Below are 22,083 nucleotides of genomic sequence, written 5' to 3' on the forward strand. Positions count from 1 at the left end.
TTTTGAGAAATAGAAGATCTGTGTCCATATAGGAACCATTTTATAATCTGCTATGCAAAAAATTAACAAGGGCAAATTACAAATAAACTGGATGTCAAGACTAAGCAAATAACACGAGCCTTAAAGCCTGTTCATACCATTAGCCTCAGAATGTTGGATGGGTCTTATGTAGCACAATGTTCAAAAACTGAAAGTAATGTAGCAAGAGGGAAAAGCTAATTATATGGGGTAATTATAACCCACATTATATTCTGAGTTCTCTGGAAAGCTAATGCTACTATAAAGGAATAGACAAATGCTTTCCTATTTCCAGTTGATAATCCAATAAAAAAAAAAAAAAAAAAAAACACAACCAGGCTTCTAAACAGTAATTCAAACCAACTACTCCATGTCAAAATTATTTAAACACTCATCTTGAAATGATTTTTATTCACATATATATTGATATGCATGATTATAGACTCCCAAGAAAATTGTATTTAATACAACCTGAGGATTTGGAGGCCGATAAAAAGAGCAAATAATTTTAATTGAAAAAAAAATCCATGTTTTCCTTCAAATTCCTGGTTTAATAAGGAATTGTTTATTTTGAGAAAAAGATCCCAAACATCAGGCTGTTCACAAAAATAACCCATGGTATTAACTTTAGAAAACAAATATTAAGACTATTACACTATTTTCCTGTAAGATGCATTTGACATGCCAACTCTCATTCACAAAAATACATGGTTACATTCGTGTTGAACAGCCCCACTCATGTGAGGGAAAACACACACCTCTAATGCAAAGCTGCTCTCAGGGTTACAAGTAAATGAGATGCTTCTGCAGTTAGGGAAGCAACTACTGAAATCATATGAAGAACTGTACTCCCTGCATAACAAGAGATTATTTTGGAGACAGTTGATAAAAACCATACATCTTTTTATTGTTAAGTCAAAGAGGTATCAAAATTAAAAGCAAACTTACAGGGTAAGACTTAACAAAACTACTAAGGAGCATCAAAGGAAGTGAAAATGAACTAGGCGCAAGCCAATTATGAATCAATGAACACAGGAAGGATAAGGAGAGGGCGAACAGTGAGGATGTGCTGAAGATACTAGGAAGAGGATCTGGTGTTACTTTGATCTCTCACAAGCGCCTAGGTAAATGAATAACGGGGTGTTTCTAAACTCCTCAATGTGCTTTAAGAGTCATCCTCCCCATTGGCGCTATCTCTGTCATCTTCTCCTTCCTCTGCTTCTTTTTCATCATCCTTGATCAATTCCAGCTGTGAGAAACAGACACAAGGTAGAGTTAGAGGTACTGCTTGCATGCCTGGACCCTACTCCCCACCTTTCCTTCCTTTCACAGGTCCTAACCTGGTCATCCCCCCTGTCTTCATTGTCATCGTCGTCCAGCAGGTCACCCTCCTCAGCAGAGTCATCTGCACCTGCCTCAGACTCCATCTTCACATTGGTCTCATCTTTCTTCACAGAGGCACTGCTCTGTTCTTCCTCAGACTTTTCATTCTTCATCTCTACTGGGGATGAGAAGGACAAGTCTGTCCAGGGGCAGGTGTTGCCCACAGGATATAGAGAGCTTTCATTAATCAAAGAACAAATATAGTTTCCCAAACAAATTAATGACCCTCCCAAACACCACAATACGCAAATACCTTATAATAACCCAATTTTACTTGAAACAAGCACAAGACCATTACCTGCTTGCTTGCTTTGTTCCTTTTCAATTTTTTCCAGGCTTTCCAGCAGAGAATCCACTTTTTGTTTTATCTGAGTCAGCTCCTTCTTAATGGCCTGAAGGTCATCTCCTTTCACTGTAACACAAAATTAGACTAGAATAAAACATATAATAATTTACCAATTGCTGAAAATGTTCTCCTTCCAAGGAGTTAGGCTTTTGAACTGATTCTCAGCACCACAGGGGGAAATTCTCTGAGCTGTAACTACAAAAGTAAGAGACTTTTTTCTTTTCTTTTGGTTTGATTCTTCTGAGATAAGGTTTCTGAGTACCCACTGCCATCCTCCAACTAAGAGATCCACCTTGCCTCTGCCTCCCCAAGTGCTGGGTGTGTATGGCTGTCCCATCATTCTTTTTGAAAATGAATCTCTCCATGAAATAGGAACTCACTGATTTTGCATGGTTAGCTGGCCTTCAAGTCGAGGGTTGCTCCCCTTTTAGCCTCCCCAAAGTCAGAATTCAAGATAAGTAAGGTGCTCTGCTTTCTATGTATGCTTGGGGGATAAAAGCTCATGTCCTCACTTCTTTTGAGTGCAGGATCTTTACCAACTAAGCATTACCCCTGCCTCCCTTCCTCATCTCTTGGTTCAAGTTCACACATATACATTATGTCTACGCTGGTAATATCTAATTTAAAATAAACACGGGGTAGAGAAATGGCTAAGTGTTCTTCTTGCAGAAGTTCTCAGCACCCATATCTTTCAACTCCAGCTTCATGGGAATCAATAACTCCCCCCACATACATACATGTAAAAGATAGAAAATAAAAATAGTAAAATTTGGAGGTGGGAGGCACTGCACAAAAATGTAAAAGAAACAACACTTACACTTTCCAGACTTGGATGAAGATCCCCGTTGTCCACTCTTGGAATTAAATCCACTTTTGCCCCTTCGAGAGGTGTTTCCGGAAACACGCTGGCGTTTAGAAGGCACCACAGCTCGAGCAATAGGAGGAGGAGGAGGGACACGTGCTGGGTAACTGTACATCCTATTGGATAAAAGAGATAAGAGCATTGTAGAATTTTCTGTTTTAGCCATTTCCTTTTATTATTTTGATAGCAATATACTCTCCACTCTGATACTAAAGGGAAACACACCGATAGGCTTGAAAAGTTTGCAATAGCTGTTTCCTCCATAAGGAGCAGTCAACAGAATGTTAATATGATGACCTGAATTTGATCTCTGAAATTCGAGTGATAGAAACGTAAAAGCTGTCTTCTAGGCCCCTCCCCCCCAAACACACACACTTGTAGAAACATCTTACAACATGTATTTTAGTGTGTGCAGAGTTATGAATATGTTACACCATACCCGAGGCCAGACAGGACAATGTGGGGGAGTCGGTTCTCTCTTATAATTCCATGGAGTCCTAGAAATTAAACATGACCCAACACAGGTGGCAAGCAACGTTACCTGCTGACACATCTTGGTGAAACCAAGACTAGTCGTATTTGTTGACTTGAAATTTAAGTGATAACATTACTTTTTCCAGCTCCTCTATCTTTAACAAACGATACTCCCATTTACTTTCAATTTCTGCGGGACAAGGTGTTTATTATGAAATGTTTTAATACTCTCTGAATTAACAGTTAAGTTAAAAAAAAAAAAAAAAACCATGCCAGAGGTGGTAGTGCATTAATCCCAGCCCTTGGGGGGGGGGGGGGGGGGCGCAGAGGGAGGTGGATCTCTGGGAGTTCAAGACCAGCCTGGTCTACAAGAGCTAGTTCTAGGACAGACTCCAAAGACACTGAGAAACCCTGTCTTGAAAAAACAAACAAACAAAATATGTGTGGTGAAGCATGCCATTAACATTATGAGAGGCAGAAGGATCTCTGTTCTTTAAGACCAGCCTTGCTCTACTTACTGAGTTGCAGGACAGCCAGCACTACACTGGGAGAAACTGCCTCAAAATATTAAAACCAACAGAAAAAAGTATAGAAGCTGGAGACATGCATGGTCCAGGGGTTAAGAACACTGGCTGCTCTTCCAGAGGTCCTGAGTTCAATTCCAAGCAACCACATAGTAGCTCACGACCACCTATAATAGGATCTGGTGCCCTATTCTGGTGTGCAGGCAGAACACTGCATACATTTAAAAAACAGGTACAGTTACAAAATGTACCTTTCTTATGAGCTTTCCTAAGCTGAGACAGAAATTCCCTAACTGGTTGTATAGAAATCATGTTTTCATTTCCTAAATTTACTAGTGCAAATACAGTTTTTAGTATAGGTCTACTATAGAACATTTTATCTCTTGACCCATATTGTAAGGCCATTTTCTGCAAAAGTAACAGTGATTTTTAGAAGTAGCATGTGTTCTGTAGATTTTCTAAAGGTGCACACCTTTAATCCCAGCACTACAGAAAACCCACAGCTATACAGAGAAAATAAAAAATAAATGAAGCCAAAAAACTCTAAAGCTCTTCAAGAATCTTTCTAGGCAAGCCGTTATGATTCACATCTTTAGTTCCAGCCCCAAGGAGGCAGAGGCAGATGCAGATGGATCTCTGAGTTGGGAGACCAGCCTAGTCTACAAAGTGAGTTCCAGAACAGCCAGTCTCAAAAGAGCAATCAAACAAACCAAACAAACAAGAGGAAAGAAAGGACGAGAACTCTTATTCCATTACTTTGTTGTTTTGCCACTCTCCTTCCTCAGCTAAGCACTGGGATTACATGGCAGCCCACCACTGTCATTTGTTGTTTCATTCAATTCCAGTCACCTCAACTTCAGGATTTACCATGTTTGAAGTCATTTGCTAAGCAACACAGTTTAATCACTAAGCAACACAGTTTAATCACTACAAGAATAGTGGAACCGTGTTCCTTATAAGTGTTCACAGAAATCTAGAGAAAAGTTAAAGTATGTAAAATAGGGCTGGGCTCCTGAGGAGCTATAGCAGGATGGACAGAAAGGTTTATGCATACAGACCATCTCTCTTATTAATGTAATGGGCTTCAGCAGTCACAGGGAGCTTAAACTAACCACCATACCAAGGTACAAAAATATTTCAACACTAAAAATGCTTTGGGCAACTAAACATATTAGGGTACACAATCTCTTAAGAAAAGACTCAGGAGGTTGAAAGAGGATCTCTAGCAGACCTCAAACCAGTTCAAATAAAATTACAGACACAACCAGGTCATTATCACCTTGTGGATTTGCAAAGCCTTGCAGAAAGATAAGATCTGTACTCCATACAGTCAAATTGACAGGCCCTATATATGCAAGATAAACAGTACTAATTGGTAACTGACTCAATTTTCCATCTAAATGTACTTTTCTCAATTTTCAAAGGTTAAGCATGAAAATGTTAAATTACATAGCAAATGGTCATGGTCAATTATCAATAATATATATTTTTTTATTTAAAAATATATTTTTAGAAAGTGTTTCTGCTTACTTTGGATCATGTCCTGGAACTAGCTCTTGTACACCAGACTAATCTCGAACTCAGAGATCTGCCTGCCTCTGACTCCCAAATGCTGGGAATAAAGGCATATGGCATCGCCTCCTGGAGAAGTAATTTTAATGGTCTCCCTAAAAGGCTTCCAAATCAAAGCTAATCTAAATTATCTAACACACCTACAGATTACATTTATATATGCAGGAAGAGGAAATAGGAGGAAATAGAAGAATTTTTGAATACAACACTCATTACTTTGCAAATTTATTGGCCCTTGATAGATGTTTCACTCTTCTAGACACCTACTATCAAGTATCTTACTGTACTTCTGCTGCTCAAATCTACCAATGTTTGATTAGACACACACTCAACTCAAAGTGAGTTTCAAGTACAGCCAAAGCAGTTACAGAGAAATCCTGTCTGGGGAAAAAAAAATTAAAGATCACAATTCTTTGAAAGAAAGCTCATATACCATATCTCCCATCTCATTTGTTACTTTTCTAAACTACCATACAAAAAATACTAATATGGTTTAACATATAATTAAAAACTGAGAAGTGCCTATTTTCTAACATGATAAACCTCTAATACCAGCAGTGAACATAAATAAGAGTTCAAAGTCACAACAAAAATAAAAATCACTAACTGAGCTTGTGCTTTGTGATGCAAGGGCTGCTAATGAAATGCTTCCTGTAATAAAACAAACTACTTTGAGTCTGCTGTTCCTGCTGTGGATCATCATCTGGATAAATTTCACTGGAGATAGGTCACTTATTACTCTGATTTGGAGGGTGGGGAGGAAGAGTACACAAGAGTAAGACAAATTTGATTTTATGAATTCTTTCTTATGCCTATGATGATCTATTCTATAATTAGCAAAATGTACCGTCACTTGTTCCCAAGTTAGTATATTTTAATATTCAATGTAAACTGTGTTCTAAAATCTCAGTCTTCTACTTTTCTACTTGCAGAGGAGGTTTAATTTACTTACCTCCTTCATTTGAAACACTATACAGATCCATAAAGAAAAACTTCATTTTTGGTTGTAAGCCTAGCCATCTCTCCAGCCTGAAAAACTTCATTTTTTACACTTCCTATCTCCACTATTCATTAATCATGTTACACTGTTAACTGTTCAGATCAATATTACATTACCTCACTAGTTCTGCTGGAAAGTACATTTCCCACTTGTTCTACGCATGCCACCATTTAAGCATCAGAGTTAATTTTTAAAGAACATAAAATTCACTCAAAAATATGTTCACCTAGAATTCTCACATTATTTAAAGTCCTTGGTATAACTTCACACACATTTCCTACGAGAATGATAAAACATGAAATTATAAAGTTACAGATTAAGAAGATCAACAAACACACCCCACATACAAATATTCACGCACAAACACACATGCACAAAAATATCACTATCAGGTTTTTGGTTTTTTTGTTTTGTTGGTTTTTTTGTTTGTTTTTTATATCTGTATCTGGTTGCTATGAGGAAGGTCAATTAGTTAGGAACACATACTATTTTCCCAGACATCCTGAGTTCAATTCCCCAAACCCTCATCAGGTGACTTACAATCAATTCCATGGTAATCTGGCCTCTGTGGGCACAAACACTCATGCAGATACACACACAGATAATTTAAAGTAATGAAAACAGCCAAGCAACACTCAGAAGCAAGCTTGGTCAACAGATCAAGTTCTGTGAAAGCCAATTAAAATGGAGGTGGGGTATTATCAGGAACACAAAATGAACCTTAGGAGCTCATTAATATGATGGGTGGTTTTGCACAGCTTTAACCACAGCAGAGTCCAATGGATTTCTTTGATCTGAGTTCCAGAGATACTCAGATGCCCTGTCTACAACTCCCCCACACCTCTGGTCAAAAGTGCCTAAATAGTCAAAAGCAAACACAAAGTGGCTTTGCAGTTGCCTAGACCTAGATAGAGGGAAAGAACATACATTGTTAACAAACTCAGGGTTTACTTTTGAGGGTGATAGAACATCCTAAATTTAGATCATGGCAACAACTACACAACACTCTCCAACTGCACTCAACTTATATGTCTGTATGAGGGTCTATCTGCATGTGTACTTGTGACTACCTAAATATAAGAGAGATACAAAGTGTTGGGAGGGGAACAAGGGCTCACCATTTGTTCTTAACCACTCAGCACTTTATGCGTGAAGCACATTGGAATGTATGTAAAGACTACCAAGGAGATTCACAATGTTTATCTTCAAGTATATCTTATACCAGAGGCCACCTTGGAATTAGTTAAATCATAAGCAACTACTCCAAATTAAAACTTTCTCCAAAGACATATATACCACATACACAATGAAAATAGTAAGCCAGCCTAAAAAAGGTTAAGTAAAAAGGGTGACAATAAAGCATGTATATAATCCAAGTACTTCTATATAAATCAATGGCCCAGCTCATCTTCCAAGTAACCTTACCTTATGTAGTTCCAGATTTCCAAATGAGAAATAATTGTAGTATTACATACCTGAGTAAACTGATGAGGGAAAGCAAACAAAATACCCTCAAATTTGTTTTTTTAAGAATGCCAGTTTTTAGGTACTTTATTAAGAATCCTTTTAAGGTCTGTGAAGATGGCAAGCACAAGGAAGGACCTGAGTTTAGGCCCCCAATTCCCAAGTAAAACGCCCAGTGTGGACAGTAATGGGAAAGTTGATTCAGTCAGAGTCCTAAAGTTTACTGATAAGCTAAACAAATTGAAGAGCTGTGGGTTGGTTCCATGAGACCCTGTCTTTAAAAGTAGGGTTTGGCTGGGCAGTGGTGGCACGTGCCTTTAATCCTAGAACTTGGGAGTAGAGGAAGGGAGCTCTCCATGAGTTCAAGGCTAGCCTGGTCTACAGAATGAATGCCAGGAGAGGCTCTAAACTTCACAGATAAACCCTGTCAAAAAAAGAAGGGTTGCAGAGGCTAAAGAGGCACCTGGAATTTCTGGCCTGTTTTGGGGTGGGATGATTTATTTAGACCTGGCTATCTAATCCTGGAAAACCGTAAAAATTCACTGAAACTTGTCTCCTAAGAGAATAAGAACACTCCCAGAGGACCCATATTCCGATCTCAGTACCGATGATGGGCACCTCACACCTGCCTGGAACAGTTGATATAATAAGCCCTCTTCCAGGGATTGTAGACATTTGTGAGGCAGACATTTACACAAGTCCATACACATAAAGAACTGGTGTATTTTCAAACATCCTATACTAGAGACGTTTTGAGTATAAAGCAGCATGTGCAACATGTCATTCATTACTTAAATGAAAATGAGCTTAAACTGACTTTTTAGAATAACATCCAAAAAGAAAAACCCATACATACCTGTCATAATAATCCCGTTGAAAGTCATAGTCCAAATCAAATGAGGAACTGAAAAATAAATACCAAAGAAGGATTATTTTGGAGCTGCTGTTGTTAATGCAAAAGGCAGATGGGGTGAAAACAGGCCAAACAAACCACAACACATAGATCAGTAAGATTAGCAACAAATAATCACCATTCAAACAAATAATTTGCCCTCCATGTTATCTTAGACCACTGGGCATGCAGTGATCAATTAGTAATTCAGGTAAAAACATAACTTTAAGAGCTTTAAGAATACTAAAAGAAAACAATAGCTGTTAAATCACAGTCCCTTCTCCCTTCCTTATTCCCAGCTTTCTAGAACCTAACAAATTCCTCTTGAATTTGAATATACACATATGTAATTATTGTTAAACAGCAAATACCTCGGTGCTAGGAAATAGGGGCAAAGGGAAGTATGTTAACACAAGTTAATAAGCATTACACTTTTGCACATACAAAACACATTACACTAACCCTCCCCACATCCAGAAAACACAGAAGATGCCCACTGATGGACACAATGCAGTTATAAACAATAAAGTTCCGGACCTGAGTAGAGGGGACGGAGAAGGGTGTTCTGGTACTGACCCGTACATCTCCGCTGCAGATCGTTTGACACCTGCTTTTCCTCGGTTCACTTTTGGCTCTGCAGCCAGATTAATATCTGGAAAAAAGGAAACAAAGCCAAAAGGTGAGAAATTAAAAACAGTAACTTCAAGGCAAAGAGACTGGGTTTTATCCCCAGCAAAAGCAAACAAACCTGTATTTCACACCACAGTGTAACATTAACTTTCCTTCTCACTAGAAGTTTTTACAAAGCTAGCCTTCCATTTCTATACTGTCAGGTCATTAGTTTTCTCTTTGCTATATATCCCCACTCTTAGCTCCTTCACATTTGCAAATTTGATTCATCTTGTTTATTCATCCACTAACACAGTTAAAGAATCACATCAGTAGCTACTAACAGGTCATTTTCCTAGTAATGCTTCATTTCACCACCCCCCCCCCAAAAAAAAACACCACTGGGCGTAACTCCAAAGATAAGCATGGCAAAGATAAGCTATGTCCCCAAAGGACCACTCTCAATGTCTAGGCTGGTTTCATTTTGTTGCTAATGGGAATACAGCACTAATAAAGACATGTACACAAATCTGTAGTAGATGGCACACTCTGGGTCTATGCTTAGTAGCACTACAACTAACTGGCAGTTGTCAGTGGTCATTTCTCTGAAAACTTCCAGTGATCTCCATAGTGGCTATGTAAGTTTGACCAACAGTAGATGTTTCTATCCTTGCAAACTGGTCAGCATGTTAACTTCTGTATTCAGTAATTAAAGATAATATACTTGCTTCTCCTTAAAAAGTGCATTAAAGCTAACAAAGATGACCTAAGGCCAATTTTTAAAAAGTCAAGATTATAGTCTTATAAACACTTCCCATGAAAATAATCCAGATTTAATTAGAAATTCAAACCCCAGAGGCTAGGTGTGGTGGCACATACTTTTAATCCTGAAGTGGCAGGCTGACCTGAGTTCCAGGTCTAACAACCTAACATTGTTACCAGAGATGCTGCAACAGGGAAGGTATTATAATTTGCTCTGAAACACAAGCTTTTAGGCCAAAATGTTGGCATATAGCTCTAATCCCAGTATAATTCATTTGAGGTTAGTGTGATCAACATAGTTTAGTCTCAGGACAGCAAGGGCTATGTATAGAGACCTTGTCTCACTAGCCTCCACCACAAAAAATTTAAGGTTCAAGTAAACATACACATTGCTGATATGGGAACATTATACTAGTGGAGTAGATGCAAAGTAATAACAAATAAGTATTAGTGATGTTGTAAGCACATGAATCAACTAACTTGAAAGGTTGCTAGCCAAACAAAGCATCTGAACTCTAAACTTATAAAATAAAGGCTAAGGCTGAGATCTGATGAAGCAGACAACTCCAGAGGTCCTGAGTTCAATTCCCAGCATCCACACGGTGATTCACAACCCCACAGCAGGCAGAACACTGTATTCATTAATAAATCCTTTAAAAATAAACCATGAGCCATATATGAAAATGCAGTCAGGAGGATTAGAAGCTCAGGCTGACTGTGCAAAACTGAAATCCTTTCAGACACAAAAAATTGAGATAGGTATTGTATGGTGGTACGGTGTTTAGACACCTTTAATCCAACACTTTGGGAGGCAGAGGCAAGTTCCAAGACAGACAAGGACTACAGAGAAACTCTGTTTCAAAAACTTTTCTACTCCATATTTGCCATAAAATAGTTACCCACATCAGAAAGTTAAGATAAAATCCAAAGGCAGAGTCAGGCAATCTTGACTGCACATACTAAGCCTAAACTATATATACACACATATATATCCTGTCTCAACAATCATTCCACATTACGAAATGTCATTACCATTTGCTTACTCAAGATTACCAAGGTTGCCTAGTTTTTCCATTAAAAAAAGAAGAAGAAAGAAAAAGGCATAGAAACATAGTCACATCAAAATAGTTAAAGACTAGCTTTACAGAGTCAGGGAAACAAATATATAAATGAGACAGAAGGCACTGCTAGATTATATGTAAAATAGTGAAGTATAATATGTACATATAAAAATGCCACAATGAAACCCAGTACTTTGTATGCTCCCCCTACCAAAGAAAACAGAAAATTCAATCTTGAATTTTAACAACTACAAACTCACCTAAAACCTGGCCAGCAATCATTCTGCCATCTTCTCCAGCAACAGCAGCCCGGGCATTTCTTTCATTAACATATTGGACGAAGGCAAAGCCCTTATGCACAGAGCAGCCCACTATTTTGCCATACTTTGAAAAAATTGCCTCCACATCAGACTTCTTGACAACAAGAGTATTGAGATTCCCAATGAATACACGGGAATTCATAGATCGAGGATCTGTCTTGTTGGTAACATTGCTAGCCATTTCCTTCGATGATAAGGTTTCTGATAACTGGAAAAAAGAAGCATTCAGGTTAGCAGATACTATTAATGGTGTTTCACTTGAACCACTTTGACTATCTAGGTATTAACTAACAGTATTCTCACAATATCAAATATATAATATGAAACTCCTTTTATACCTCTTGTCCTAGCAAGACATTCCTCTTTTATAATAATTCCAAGAAATCTTCTAAAATTCGAGTCCTTAAATTATAATTCCCTACACTTTTACTGCCAGGGTTTGGCCTTTTTTGCCTTCCTGGTTGTAATCTTAAGTCTCAATTTTCTCAAAACAGACCAACTTCAAAACTTTTTTTGCAAGTATAGTTATAATTTTTACCTTTCAATTATACTTATACAAAGGCAAATATTTTCAACTACTCAGATACTTACTTGTACTACAAAGCATATTAAAGCCATCTTTTCATACAATGCAATTACTCTAAAACCACTTTTTACATCTGGAATATTAATATTGGATGGTGATGATGATAAACTACAAGTATAACACAGAAAAAATAAGGAAATGCAAACTTTCTTCTGTTTTGGTTTTCTCAGACAGATCCATTCTCACTCAAAAAGCTAGTCTGAAGACTGGAATACTGAATACTTCAGAATCCTGGAATTTTATGTTTAAGCTACCACACAGCTGTTTCTAGTCTATTAAAATTGTTTCCAACCAAAAATGATAATGATAATGGAGTCAAGTTATTATAAATACCCACTTTTTAAGATATTGTATTTCACAATTCTTTGTTTGCTTTCTACTTATTATCAATGTAAATCCTAAAATCAGAGTTTAAATTCCATCCTATTCTGAAAATAACTAAAAAATATTTAAGCTGGGTTTAGTATTTTTCATCCTTCCTATCCAAGTGAATCATGTAAGCAATACAAAACATAATAGATACAGTCTAAAGTTACTTAATATTTTACTGAAGAGTTAAATAGTTTTAGAAGCAATCAAAAGATTTCAGGCCACTTTACAGCATGTGTGCAAGGTTGCTTAACATACAGAAGTCAAAGGACAACTATTAGGAATCAGTTTTCTCTACTATATACTGAGAAGTCAAACTGAAGTTGTCAGTCTTAGCAGAAAGCTATCCAGTAAGCCATCTTAACTTGCTTTCCCCTACACCTTACTTATGAATAAGACAAATGAGGGTCAAATTTGTTTGTTAGGCAAGGAGTGTGATCCTACGATGCATACAGTAAATAATGAATCAATGTTAGGTAGTCATCACCATCACCAAAACTCCAGAATGGTTATGTGGAGCCAAATTACTGACAATAACAGGTGTAAAAGGAATTAAAACTTTTTTTTTTGGGGGGGGGGTCTCTCTGTAACAGCCATGGCTGTCCTGGAACTTGCTTTGTATACCAGGCAGGCCTCAAACTCAAGAGATCTTCCTATCTCTGCCAAGATTAAAGGTGTGCATCACCATTTACCCACTTGGGATTTTAAACCTTATTAAAACTAACTTATCAAAACACTGTCCTTGGGCAATTTCTAAAATGCTTGATATGTCCTTTAAGGTTCTCTTATGCTCCTTCCCACATCCCTTAACAAGGCTCAGCATCAAATTCATGATCCAGTCTCCCTGAATACTAAAATTAAGTCTATGACAGTGCCATCTATTCTATTGATAAATCCTCTACTATTTACCTGTTTAAAGACCTAGGTTATTTTATTTGTAGTTTCCAAAAGTAACCAAGGTCCATCCTTAAAGAAAATAAAATACTTAATTCAAGGTATGATGTGGTGGCACACATCTTTAATCCCAGTGTTTGGGGAGGCAGAGGCAAGCATATACCTACATCTGAATTTCAGGCCAACCTAGTTTACAGAATTAGTCCTGGACAGCCAGATCTACAAAGAAAAAAACAAAACAAAACAAACAAACCAGAAAACCATCTCTGGCCCTCCACCTCAATCAAAAGGGCTCAGTGGTAGAAGCCTCCCATAGCATGGGGGAAATGACTGGTTCCTTATCATTCAAATCTATGTACTACTTCCCCTGCCATCTAACACCTAAACTTTTCTACCTTTTAGTAGTAGTCATATACATCTCCAACCATGGCAAATATAGGTAGCTGTGTGGGTGGGCACAGACCTTCAGTCCCAGCACTCAGAAGGCAGGCAATCTGTGAATTCAAGGCCAGCCTGGGCTACGGAGAGGGTTCCAGGACAAACTCCAAAGAGAAACCCTGTGCCAAAAAAACCACAAACCCTGATATTGCCAGGAAGGGTATAGGGAGAGACAGCTGGATTCTCTAAGTCAATTACAGTGCCAGGACAGACAGGACTATGTAGACTTATCTCAAAATAATAATAGTAATGGGCTAGAGATGTAAGATGTGTAAGAATTAACCTAGCAAAAATCAAAGCCCTGGGTTTACTATTCTCTAGCAGTAAAGACCAGCCAGTACTGAAAAAGTTAACAGGCTATACATGAGGTTCGCAAAAATTATGCACCTGGAGACAATAGGGTTCAGTGTATTTGCCATGGAAGCACCAGAACTCAAGACTAGGGTTCATCAAGACTAGAGTTCAGGGACTGGAAAGATGGTTCAGAGGTTAGATCACTGATTCCAGGCAACCATATGGTTGCTCATAACCATGTATAAGGATACTTGGTGCCCTCTTCTGAAAAGGCAGAGAGACAAATGTGAGTGAGATCAACCTGGTCTATATATAGACAACAGGACTATACAGAGAAATTTTGTCATGGCTGTTTGCATTTTGCCTCCTATGCATCTTTTTTCTATCTTCACTGTCTGACTCTGGTCTTTTCAGAGGTTAACAATGAGTGCTATCATTACCTACCTTAAAAAGAGCCAGTTAAACCTCATTTTTATTGGCCTGTGTGTTAACATATACCTTTACTATCAGAGGTGAGAGACCTCAGGCCTACCAGGGTTACATGTTAAAGAAAGAGAAAAATACAGAAAGAAAACAAATAGATCATCCTTGAGGGATGGGGCGGGGGGGGGGGAGGGGGGAAGAGTTTGGTAGTGGTACACACCTTCAATCTGAGCACTATTGAAGAGGCAGAGATCCCAGAACTCAGTTTAAGGTCAGCATGTTCTATCTACAGAGTGAGTTCCAGAACAGCTAGGGCTACACACAGAAACCCTATCTCAAAAACAGAATCCAGAACCCAAAGGTACAAAGGTGTATACTGAATCAAGTATTCAAGAGGCAGACACACAGCTTATCCAAGAAAATATCACTAGCTAGATTAGCTGCAATTTGGCAAGATATAGACACTAACTCTCGAAGTAAATTTTTAAAGCAATTAAGGCAAACAATGTCAATTTGCCTCTACACATATGTACACCTACCCATACATGCAGAACATACACAACCAATGTTCTTGTGCTGGGGATATGGGCATGGGTGATTGCCTAGCATGCAAAAATCCTTTGAACCACTCCTAACACCTCCATAAAACCGGGCATGTTTGCAAATACCTATCATTTTAACATTCCAAAGACAAAAGGCTGAATGATCAGAAATTAGAAGTCCTCCTTAGAATTATGTGCAACTGACAATGCTACAAACAGTCCACAGAAGAAATACAGATTTAGGAGCTGCCCCACAGAAGAAATTCAGACTTAGGAGACGGAGATGCAATATGCAGTTAAGTGTGCACACTGCTTCTCCAGATGACCTCAATCTCAGCCTGTAACTCCAGCTCCATGGAGACAGCAATTTTCCAGCTTGAGCAGGAACCTAACCTACATTCACATGTACATACACTCAGATACCACATAATCAAATATCAGCAATTTAAAATACTGATTTTAAAATAACACAAAACATAGTAAATTGTAACCATGAAATAAAAAAAAATTTTAAATTTGTCAGGCATGAGAAGAGTTAACCAATTTAATCATTTAACTTAAAACACAGAGAGACACCTTCGACAACAGCAAAAACAACCATCTTCATTACAGAAGGAACCAAGATGGATAAGCATTATACATTATAGGCACAGTAAAATGGCTTTTTTTGAAAAACACAAATGTTAAGTCTCAACCCCAGGACAAAGGCTAAGGTGCCTATTTAGTATATCAAAGCAGAATTGATGGAGAGGTTCTCCCAGTTTCACTAAAGTCCCTGTTACTGGGTATGGCTGACATACAAACCCCTTGCTTGCCCTAAACTTCTCCAGCCCAGTGGCTAGCTGGGCTGCTCTTTTCCCAGTTGCCCTTTCCTATATAATCCAGCCTTTTACTATTGTTTCTCTCCTCCTCCCATGACCAGGCAAAAGGTAAGCTTCACTGTGGACTCTCCCAGATGTCCCTGTCTCTGGAATATTCTCCCCCTTTTATCTACTAATAAACCTCTTCCATCATACTGGGGACTCTTTTTTTTGTTTGTTTGTTTTTTTTTTTAAATTTAACTGGTTACTAAAATATACTATAAGCATTTTTATGTTTACTGAAGAATTTTAATATGGAAGGTAAGCTGGGCAGAGGTGACACACACCTTTAGTTCAAGCACTACGACACCATATGACTGACCACTCAACTCAAATGGAAGAAGGGAGACTAGGTAAGAGAATAAGTAGGAGAGAGCGGGATGGTAGTAATGAAGGATAAAAATAAAATATATAGGTATATATACGAAATCACATAATGTTCCAGTTTTAAAAAACCTTTAAAATGTTGATGCCCTCCCAAGTGTATCTCAGTAGAACACTTGCCTAGCACACAGATCCTTGCATTAATACACACACACACACACACACACACACACACACACACACACACGAACGAGCTAGAGGAAAGTGGTTTTTTAAGTTTACTGTGATCCGCAAAAACCACATTCCTTAATGCTTTTGTATCTACTATCAATCAAGAATTAAACTTTGAGGCTGCGAAGATGGTTGTTAGATCATTCTATGCTCTCCAAAAGATTTGAGTTTGCACCCACATGATGGCTCACAACTTTTGCCCCAGGTGATCTGACTCCCTTCTTTTAGCTTCCAAACACCATGCACACATGCAGAGAAAACAAATCCAGCACAATAGCATGTTTTTAATCCTAGCACCCACATGTACTTACACTAGTGTAAAAAAAAAAACCAGCTCAATCAGAGAACTTAATACTCTTCTGCAGGACAGGTTCACTTCCAAGCCCCCAATTTACAAATGCCTTTATCTATCTACAGGGTACCTGACACCCCCTTAATATACATGACAGACAGACACCTAACTTTAAATAAACTAAGGAAAAAATTAAGCCAAAAATGTTGGCACACACTCATAATCCCAGCACTAAGTCAAACCAACTAGAGTTGGACCTCTGGGACTCACTGGTTGGCCAGTGTGCCTAGCCTACTTGACAAGCTAAAAGTGAAATGTCCCTGTCTCAAAATACGAATGCCTGGTGATGCCAGGAAGGGTAGGGTAGAGGCAGATCTTAGTGAGTTCCAGTCCAGGAGGGCCTACATATAAAGTGAGTTCGAAGAGAGATGGATCAGTGGTTAAAAGAACTAATTGTTCTTCCAGAGGACCTGGGTTTAATTCCTAGCACCATATCCACATGGCAGCTCACAACTGTCTACAACTCCAAGATTCCACACCTCACAGACATACATGCAAGCAAAACACAAATACACAAAAAATAAAAATGATTAAAAAAAACTATTATGTTATCTTCACATTTACAGGAGCTGTGTTTAAAATAACATTAAGGCAGATATAGGTATAGCCCTGGCTAGCTTGGAACTTACTATGAAGACCAGGGTGGGCTGGACTCAGATCAGCCTAGAAGTAAAAATGTGTGCCATTACACCAAGTGGCAATAAAATAAAATGCAATAGTATAAAAAGATGAACAAGTAAATAAAGAACAATTACTAGTTTGAAATTTTTCCATGAGTTAAATAAATTGAAGCAAAAATGATTGCTCTGCCTGGAAAAAGAAAATGAATCAAAGTAGCCAGGTATTAGATGCCTTTAATCCCAAGCAGAGGCAGGTGGATCTCTGTTGAGTTCAAGGCCAGCCTGGTCCACAAACAAGAGCTAGTTCCAGGGCAGGCTCCAAAACAATACAGAGAAAAGGGTTCAATGTAGCAACAAATATAAATTGTTTAAGTGCCATCTTCCCCCCCCCCCCCCTTTTAGAGACAGGCTTTAGAGGCTGTCCTGGAACTAGCTCTTATAGACCAGGCTGGCCTTGAACTCAGACATCAGCCTGCCTCTGCCTCCCAAGTGCTGGGATTAAAAGGCTCCTGCCACCAATGCCCAGCTAAGTGCAATCTAAGACTACATCTTAGAAGCAGTTCTAGAAGCATATCATGCTAGTAGGGTTTTTTGTTTTCCAAGCAGGTGTCACTATGGATCAGGCTGGCCTAAAATTGAGATTCACCTGCCTCTCCAAGTGCAGGGATTAATGCCATGTAATTATGCCTGCCCTACCAATTGATTTCTCTTATTTTGTGTATGAGTGTTTTGTCTGCTTATCTATACATGTTTAGTACCCACAGAAGCACAGACGCAAGAAGGTGTAAGACCCTCTAGGAACTAGAATTAGTTTATTAGCTACCATAAGATTACAGGGAATTAAAGCTTGATCTTCTACAAGAATGAATGCTCTTATCATAAGTATAAGTATCATAATTTCAGATGCTGGCACCAATATGTGACTTATAAACTACAGCTCCAACAGAACAAGGCATCACTGACATGATAGCTACTGAATAAAAACCTACAAAAACAGGAATCTAACATGAATACAAGGAAAAAAATGTCAATACTCTTCTCTTTAAATCTGTATTTTATATGAGTGCTTTGTCAGCATGTATGTACACCATTTGAGTGCCTAGACTGAAAGGGCATCAAATCCCCCTTGGAACCATCATGCCCATGTTGGTAACTGAATCCAGATATTCTGCAAGATTAACAAGTCTTGTTAACTGCTGAGCCATCTCTCTGACCCTAGCCAGTTACTATAATACATAGTAAGATGACCAGTGTGCCAGGAATGGTGGCAGACTTTAATCCTACCACTCTAGAGGCAGACCATTCTGAATTACATGCCAGGACTTACATAGTGAGACAGAACATTAAAATAACATTTAATTTTTCCTTGAGGTTTCACTCAGCCCTAGATCCTTTTAAATTCTATACAGCTAAAGTTCTGATCCCTCCTGCAGTTCCCAAGTGCTGGATTATATGCATATGACACCAAGTCCAGCTTTCAAACATTTACATTTTATTTTAGCAGAATCAATGTAGCCAACACTTGAGAACAGACAGAGGACAAAGTAAAAAGGGATATCCAGCCTGGCATTGGTGGCACACGCCTTTAATCCCAGCACTCGGGAGGCAGAGGCAGGCAGATCTCTGTGAGTTGAGAACAGCCTGATCTATAAGAGCTAGTTCCAGGACAGCTTCCAAAGCCAGAGTTGGATATCTGGAGCTACAGAATTGGTTCAGGGGCTAAGAGCACACTGGCTGTTCAATTCCCAGCAACCACATACATGGTAGTTATGACCATCTATAATAGGATCTGATGTCCTCTTCTGTCATGCAGGTATACATACAAAGCACTCATACATGAAATATGTTTAAAAAATTAGTTGTTAAAAAAGGTGGATGTCTATTGTGATACACTAAAGACAATGATGAATTGACACGGACAAATATGGCAGTAAATGGTTTTAAATGAAAAGCTGATGACATGATAGGAAGGAAAATTAACCAGTCTTTGGTCTAAGTGACAGAAAATCTGTAGTTTGATAAACCAAGGAGGTCAAAACAAACCAATTTGAAAAAAACAATGTTTTGTCTTTGAAATAATTTTCCTTTTCTGAAACAAGGTCTCACATTGTAGGCCAATGGCAGACTTGGCCTTAAAAACCAAGGTAGCACCAGGCATATACATGGCAACAGACACAGAGGCAAAACAAAAAACCCATACATTTTTTTCCCCCAATTTCTAATGAGAATTTCATGTCACTTTCTACCAGCCCTTCACTAGTTCTCAAGCATACTCTCACTAGGCAATGGTGCCACAGGCCTTTAATTCCAGGCAAGGCCAGCCTGGTCTACAAGTTCCAGGACAGGCAGGACTAGACACAGAGAAACTTACGGGGGGTTTGTGTGGAACCATACTCTTTAACACAGTACAAAAGTACAAATTTCTATTAACTGGCCCTAACATTAAGAATCAGTTCACTTCCTCTTAAAAGGAGTCACAGGCTTCCTGATGCAGTTAAAGATCCACTTTTGCATTCTTTTACAGATCTGTGCATAAATATCATAGTGTATCTTTCATTTTTCACTCCATCTATCATCAGGAATTAGGCTGAGGTTCTCCTGACAAGACCCTTGATCTCTCAAACAATAAAAGGCATTAACTTTAAGTAATAAACTTGTGGAACAGAAATAAACTCACCCTATAATGTATAGCTGCAACACAATACAGGATAAAAGGTAGAAAGAGTTCACTCCTTTCCCAGACCTCAGGAGCTTCTGCTTCAACCTTCCACTATTTTCTTTGATGTACTCTTTGGTGTTCATTTGAACTACATTTTACTTTTTGTCCAAGAGGGCACCATAAACCTACATGTCACAGAACTCATTTTCCTTATTGAAACTTACTAGGTTAACTCTAAAATGCTTAGCAATGACTGAATGTGGTGGTGCTTTCCTTTAGTCCCAGCACTTGGGAAGCAGAGACAGGTGGGCATAGACAGGCAGATCTGAGTTTGAAATTGGTCTGGTCTACATAGTGAGTTAAGTTTCAGGACAAGCAGTCCTATGTAGAAACCTAAAAAATTGGTTTCCAAGCCAATAATATTCCTAACTTCAGCTACCTATGCCCTCAATAACCATTGCATTATTCTAGTTTCAAGTCACTGATACCCATTGATGTAGAAATTAAATCTTCCTATTTTAAGCTAAGCCTACCCTTTCCTTTAAAAACAACAACAACAAAAACCTTCTGTGACAGTTTAATACTATATTATACTTATTTCTGGGGGTTGGATCTATGGTGTTTTGTTTGGGTTGTTATCAGAGTGCCACCACACTAGCCTCAAACTCCTGTCTCAACTTCTTTGTCATTATCGGAAGCTATCTTCAACTTGTATTTTTTTTTTTTTAATACTACTCTATTTTAAGAATACGGTACTCTCTCCATATAACCCTGCATGCCAAAAGAGAGCATCAGATCCCATTATCAATGTCTGTTAGCCACAATGTAGTTGCTGGCAATTAACGAAGGACCCCTGGAAGAGTTGCCAAAGCTCTCAGTTGATAAACTACCTCTCCAGCCCCCTCAATTTGTACTTTAAGATAAATATAATCTAAAAATGTACAAATGTAATCTAACTGCATTTTGAGACAATGTTTCATGTAACCTATGGAAGACTTTGAACTTCTTATACTTCTGCACAAATCACAGGTGTTCCTGTCTGTCACCAGGCCCAGTTTATGCAGTGCCAAGAATCAAACTCAGGGCCTCATGTACACTAAGTACTATGTCCACTAAACTATAAGCCCAAATCCTGAAGATTACTCTAAAACAAGACAGCTCAACAATAACCTGAGAAAGAACTGTCTAGTTGGAGGCAGTTTCAGGGGTTCTGACCTATACATCATCTAAACTTAAATAAATCTTATTTCCTAGTCTTTGCAATGAAACCAAGTGGACCTCACACCTCTTACCATCACCCAGGAAGGGTGTACATCTGTTCCGAAGGCCCCCCTGGCTCCAGGTCATCCTGGCTGATGCTGCTCCAGGCTGGGCATCCATGTTGCTGCGGCTTGTGGTTTGTGAGGGGTAGTGTACAGGAAAAGCAGGATGGGATTTCAAGGGAAACAGTAGGAAGATGGCTTTTTGGGAAAATGCCATCACCATTATAGGTGTTAAATAGTACCACACACATTTTATTGCAGCACAGTTTAAAAATTTAACAAATGAAAGATTAAAAAGAAAAAAAATAAAAATAAAAAAAATTAAAAATACAGACGTCCAGAGATGCTCTAAAACAGTTAAGTTAAAGATCAGGAAAAATAAGGTCAGAGACTTAACAGCCAGTAAAATTATTTCCAGTGTGGGGAAGGGGTTGAGGGCAAGGGTGGGGTTGGGAGAGAAAAGGTTTATGTGATCCAACTACTTAAAAATGCTAACACCTTCACTTTCTCTCCCAAGATGGAAAACTCCAAAGTCAATCAGGAGGCTGAAGAAATCTTAACATTCAGAAAAACTCCACTTTAATCCGGTTAAAAATCAGCATTATCATCATCATCATCACCATTATAATAAGTATAGTAATAATAAATAACTAGTAAGTAACAACAATAAAAAGGAAACCAGCGAAAGTCAGGAAAAATGTAAAAAAAAAATTATAATAACTTACTGTAGCTGAAGATCAAAAAAATCTCACTGTAAAAAAACAAAAATAAAAATAGCCCAGATTAGAAAAACGGGAGGTGTAAAAATGTCAAGTCAGTAAAGTTCATTTCTTTTCTTTTCCAAAAGCAGTTTCCACAAAAACCGCAAGGGTAATGTTCTCAATAGCAGACAAGCAAAGCCCTTTCCACATTATCAATTAATCTCTTAAAAATACACGAGGA

General features: G+C 38.3%; 1 protein-coding gene across 6 annotated transcripts; it reads right to left on the reverse strand.

Annotated features, from left to right (window-relative positions):
- Window positions 1–904: 904 nt before the first annotated feature.
- Hnrnpc (heterogeneous nuclear ribonucleoprotein C) lies at window positions 905–21,821 on the reverse strand. Of its 6 annotated transcripts, none has more exons than XM_051176820.1 (8): window positions 21,163–21,821; window positions 11,228–11,495; window positions 9,073–9,187; window positions 8,500–8,547; window positions 2,565–2,725; window positions 1,700–1,813; window positions 1,359–1,540; window positions 905–1,267 (listed from the first exon to the last, which is right to left on the reverse strand). In XM_051176820.1, the coding sequence occupies exons 1-8, from the start codon at window positions 21,172–21,174 to the stop codon at window positions 1,184–1,186; spliced, it is 984 nt and encodes a 327-aa protein (XP_051032777.1). In that variant the 5' UTR covers window positions 21,175–21,821; the 3' UTR covers window positions 905–1,183. The 6 variants fall into 6 exon arrangements, with proteins under 6 accessions (XP_051032777.1, XP_051032782.1, XP_051032781.1 ...); XM_051176825.1 differs by having other exon boundaries at window positions 1,359–1,516; window positions 9,112–9,187; window positions 21,163–21,269; XM_051176824.1 differs by having other exon boundaries at window positions 1,359–1,519; window positions 9,112–9,187; window positions 21,163–21,269.
- Between the last annotated feature and the right edge of the window lie 262 nt (window positions 21,822–22,083).

The sequence above is a fragment of the Phodopus roborovskii genome, unplaced genomic scaffold, assembly GCF_943737965.1.
Source record: "Phodopus roborovskii unplaced genomic scaffold, PHOROB, whole genome shotgun sequence".
In the NCBI taxonomy this organism is placed as follows: Eukaryota; Metazoa; Chordata; class Mammalia; order Rodentia; family Cricetidae; genus Phodopus; species Phodopus roborovskii.